The sequence below is a fragment of the Juglans regia genome, chromosome 14, assembly GCF_001411555.2.
Source record: "Juglans regia cultivar Chandler chromosome 14, Walnut 2.0, whole genome shotgun sequence".
Taxonomy (NCBI): domain Eukaryota; kingdom Viridiplantae; phylum Streptophyta; class Magnoliopsida; order Fagales; family Juglandaceae; genus Juglans; species Juglans regia.
The window spans coordinates 4,241,686-4,245,642 of NC_049914.1; the positions used below are offsets into that span (position 1 = coordinate 4,241,686).

Below are 3,957 nucleotides of genomic sequence, written 5' to 3' on the forward strand. Positions count from 1 at the left end.
AAGTAGGAATTGTCAATCATCAAGGATCCATGCATTTGTCAACTTAACTGAAATTTGATTATTCCTGATACTCGATGATCAATAAAAAAATGCATGTGAACTTCTTTATCAAGCAAGTTTTTAAGAAAACTATATTTTGTACTCTCGTATTATCATTGTTTTTCAACTTGCATGCTAAAATATCAAAATTGTCAATGTACACGATAAATTATCAAATTTTAACAATTCGCAAACTCATTACTAACTGTTAAGATTGTGCTATACATGTACTATTTTTCATCGAAGTGAGTAGTCAGATTTTGACCAAACGTGTAAATTATCAAGATTTGATGGTCTAAGGCTGAGATTTGACAATTTCGGTAGTTTAGGATGCAATTGAGATAGCGGTGGTAATTCAGATGTGCAAAACATAATTTCTTGTTTTTGTTTTTCAAGTTTTCTTATGGTCTTAAATTCCTTATTTGCCTGCCATATGATTGTTCTGGTGATGTCTGTCCAGGTTGTTTAAATCCTGACAAGTTCAACGAATTCAAACTTGTTAAGAAAACTCAGCTAAACCATAATACTGCAAGGTTCAGATTTAGTCTTCCTACACCCACTTCAGTATTGGGTCTTCCCGCCGGACAGTATGTAATTTGCAGGTTCAAGTAACTGATTCTGTCAGTGTCAATGATTTCAGAATTGCAATGCATTTGTCTTCTGCATAACTCTGATGTTTTGTTGTAGTGCATAAACACTTCAAAAGTTCTCTGAGGCATTGAAACCTTCTTGAAACATAGATTATGGGTGCATAATGTCTGAACTATCTTTTGATAAATTGAGTTATTTGTTTGCTCATTTTGTTAATTTCTCCAGTTATGCTTAGTGAATATGATTGTTCCAACAGTTTTTTGAACTCTCTTTATGTTGCTTTTATCAATTCCCCCAAAACTTAGTTGTCTGTATATACAAATAATGGACATCTAGTTGATGCAACAAGTGACAAGAATTGAAACCTAACAAGTGTTCCCTGGTTAAGCAGAGGAAAGGATAACCAAGGTGAAGAAGTGATTAGACCATATACACCAATTACTTTGGACTCTCATGTGGGTTACTTTGAACTGGTTGTAAAGGTATATCCCATCATCCCCCTTTCATATCTAAGAACATGTCTTTGCTCATTCATTTCAGTTTTATTCAGCAGAACTCGGTTTCTCATTTTGATTTTTCCTGTAAAAGATGTATCCCATGGGAAAGATGTCCCACCATTTTAGAGAGATGCGAGAAGGCGATTACCTGGCTGTGAAGGGCCCCACGGTACATATTCTATCTTTTGGGGGATACCCACTTGATACATGTGGATGTTGGTCTCTATTACAGATAATAGTGTTAGCCATGGAAATTCTGGTAGATTGTTTAGAACTTCTGTTATGTACATGGGCTTGACACCTTGAAGTTGGCGACAATATTAGGTATGAACTCCAGTTACCCTTCATTGCAGATTCCTGTAAAATATGGTTGCAAGGACAATGCAAATCATTGCAAAACCTTTCGTAATCACACTGTTGATTGTTGAAATGGAACTTTACCATATGTAGGTTTTAAACAACTAGTAGTGATGAATTTGCCTTCAAAATGTTGTGGGCAAAATCATTTAAGCCACCCATTTTGGACCATATCCACTTCGGTTCTACATTAGATCCTACCCTATTATCTTAAGCAACAGTGGGAGCTATAAATGTATGCCTAAATCAGTTGGTATTATGTATTGCATACTCATCAGAACCAAGATTTTCAAATTCTCTGTTTTTTTCATTTTATGAGTTAAATTTTCGTGCTTAAAAGGGGAGCTTTAAATACAAACCTGGCCAAGCTAGAGCTTTTGGAATGCTTGCAGGTGGCTCTGGCATAACCGCAATGTTTCAGGTACATATGTGAGCATTAAAAAGCAGAATTTCTTCCTGTTTAGTGTTCTGATTGGTATTATTGATCTTATCAAGCATTTTGTTGATTTAAAGGTTCTTATTTCTACTTCTCTCTTTCTTTGTTTCTTTGTCATTCCTTTTGTTTCCAGCTCACTCGAGCCATACTAGAAAACCGGAAAGATAAGACCAATGTGCATCTTATCTATGCCAATGTCACCCTAGATGACATCCTGTTGAAGGTAATTTGCTTGCTTCATTTTTTTCCCTTATAGATGAGTGTGCAGTGCACTAGTTTTTCTTTACTGGATGAATTAGAGAAAACTTGTTCAACCAAACAGATAGTGCACCTGTCAGAATCATTTACAAGACCTTTGTAGCAGGGCACTCCAAACGGCAGAAACATAAATAAGACAAAGCAAATTACACAGAGAAAGACATCGATGGAAACAAACTAAATGTAATTGGAAACAGCAATAGCAATTCCTTAGCTTTGACAGAGTCTGGTTGATTCGTTCTGCATCCAAGTTGTCCTCATAATATGAAATTTTCTTTTAGAACTATATCTTATTTACCTTTTCTGCAATTCTTGCATATAAAAGAAGATGTACCACATATAAAAAGAAATAGAGTTAGTCTAGATACAGTGCCCAAATGGGGATTGCTCATGCAAGCCCATACAGTTATGTTTAAAAAAAATACGGGTCACAGAGTTTCACTTTAATTTACATATGATAGACATGAGGGTCCTTATCATTCTACCATTTCTTATATCAGACACATCGATCTCTTTCTCCAAGTCTCTTGAGTTAACTGTCTCTTGATTCATTATTTTCTTTGATGTAGTATTGATGAGAGTGCATTTTTTTTACGGACTTTCTGCAGGAAGAGCTAGATGCCTTTGCTAGAAATTTCCCTAATCGTTTCAAAGTCTTCTATGTCTTGAATGAGGTCAGTTCCTTTGGTACAACATTTCCTTCAAATATCTCTCTTTTTAGATGTGCTAAGGGAACACTTGCAAAAGATATCCCCTTGATTTCAAAAATAAATAAATAAATAGATATCCCCTTGTGTAAGTATGTGCCAAATCTTTATCATTGATGCTCACTCTATCCCATAATTGCCAGCCTCCTGTGCCATGGAATGGTGGCGTTGGGTTTATAACCAAGGAAATGATTCAAACCCATTTCCCAGCACCAGCCCCAGATGTTCAGGTTAGTTACCCAATTTTTATATTTACTTCAAACGAAAACTTGCACATTCTCATGACACTTGCTCTCTAACTTGCACTCCTCATTGGGCTAAAACGTTTGCAGATTCTGAGGTGCGGTCCACCAGCCATGAACATGGCCATGAAAGCTCACGTTGATGCACTTGGATACACATCAGACATGTGTTATAATGAACCCTAGGGAACCCTTGAGAAGATAACTGAGAAGAGAAGTTTGAAGTGAACTGAAGTGTTGTCGTGAAGGCTAAACTTACATGAGTTCGGGAATGGGCTGGATCACGTAGAGGCTGAAGCCCGTGCTGCAATAGGGTTTTAAGAATAAGTGGGCCTTGGCCCAGTTCAATATTAAGTCTATTAATGTTTTAAAATTAATCCAGTATCGGTTATTGTATTTCCTTATTTTATTCCGTTACGTTGTTATGGTACTGTCAGAGAATATTCTCCATGAGTGCGCAGAGTTTGTTACGTACTCTGTCCATATACATGGTTGTTTTCTCTTGTAAGGACATCAATGAATGCATAAGTTTTCTAGTATTTCCCCTTCTCGAGAGAATGGTCATTCTCTGAGTGAGCTTATTCATCCTTCTACCCCAAGGGGTGTTACAGAATTGGTATCAGAGATACCCCCATCCCCTTCTTACAAAAGTATACTCATGGCAGAAGGCACCCGTCTGTCACAGCTGCAGGAGAGTTTCACCTCTCTAAAGAAAACTTCTGAATCCCAGTTCAAGAGCTTGGAGATAGAAATGCTGGCCTTGAAGAGACAACTTTCCTTGCTCACTGTGGAGTTGCAGAAGAAGCATCAGGAGGAAGTTAAATCTTCAC

At 37.0% G+C, this 3,957-nt stretch overlaps 1 protein-coding gene across 1 annotated transcript in view; it reads left to right on the plus strand.

Moving 5' to 3' along the window:
* LOC118344517 (NADH--cytochrome b5 reductase 1-like) overlaps positions 1–3,558 on the plus strand; it is a 17,608-nt gene extending 14,050 nt beyond the window's left edge. Inside the window, exons 5-9 of the mRNA XM_035685407.1 lie at positions 1,825–1,905; positions 2,054–2,143; positions 2,787–2,852; positions 3,029–3,115; positions 3,218–3,558. Of these exons, the coding sequence (XP_035541300.1) occupies positions 1,825–1,905; positions 2,054–2,143; positions 2,787–2,852; positions 3,029–3,115; positions 3,218–3,313 (420 nt within the window). The 3' untranslated portion in view covers positions 3,314–3,558. The remainder of the gene's footprint in view (positions 1–1,824; positions 1,906–2,053; positions 2,144–2,786; positions 2,853–3,028; positions 3,116–3,217) is intronic.
* The last annotated feature ends 399 nt before the right edge of the window (positions 3,559–3,957 follow it).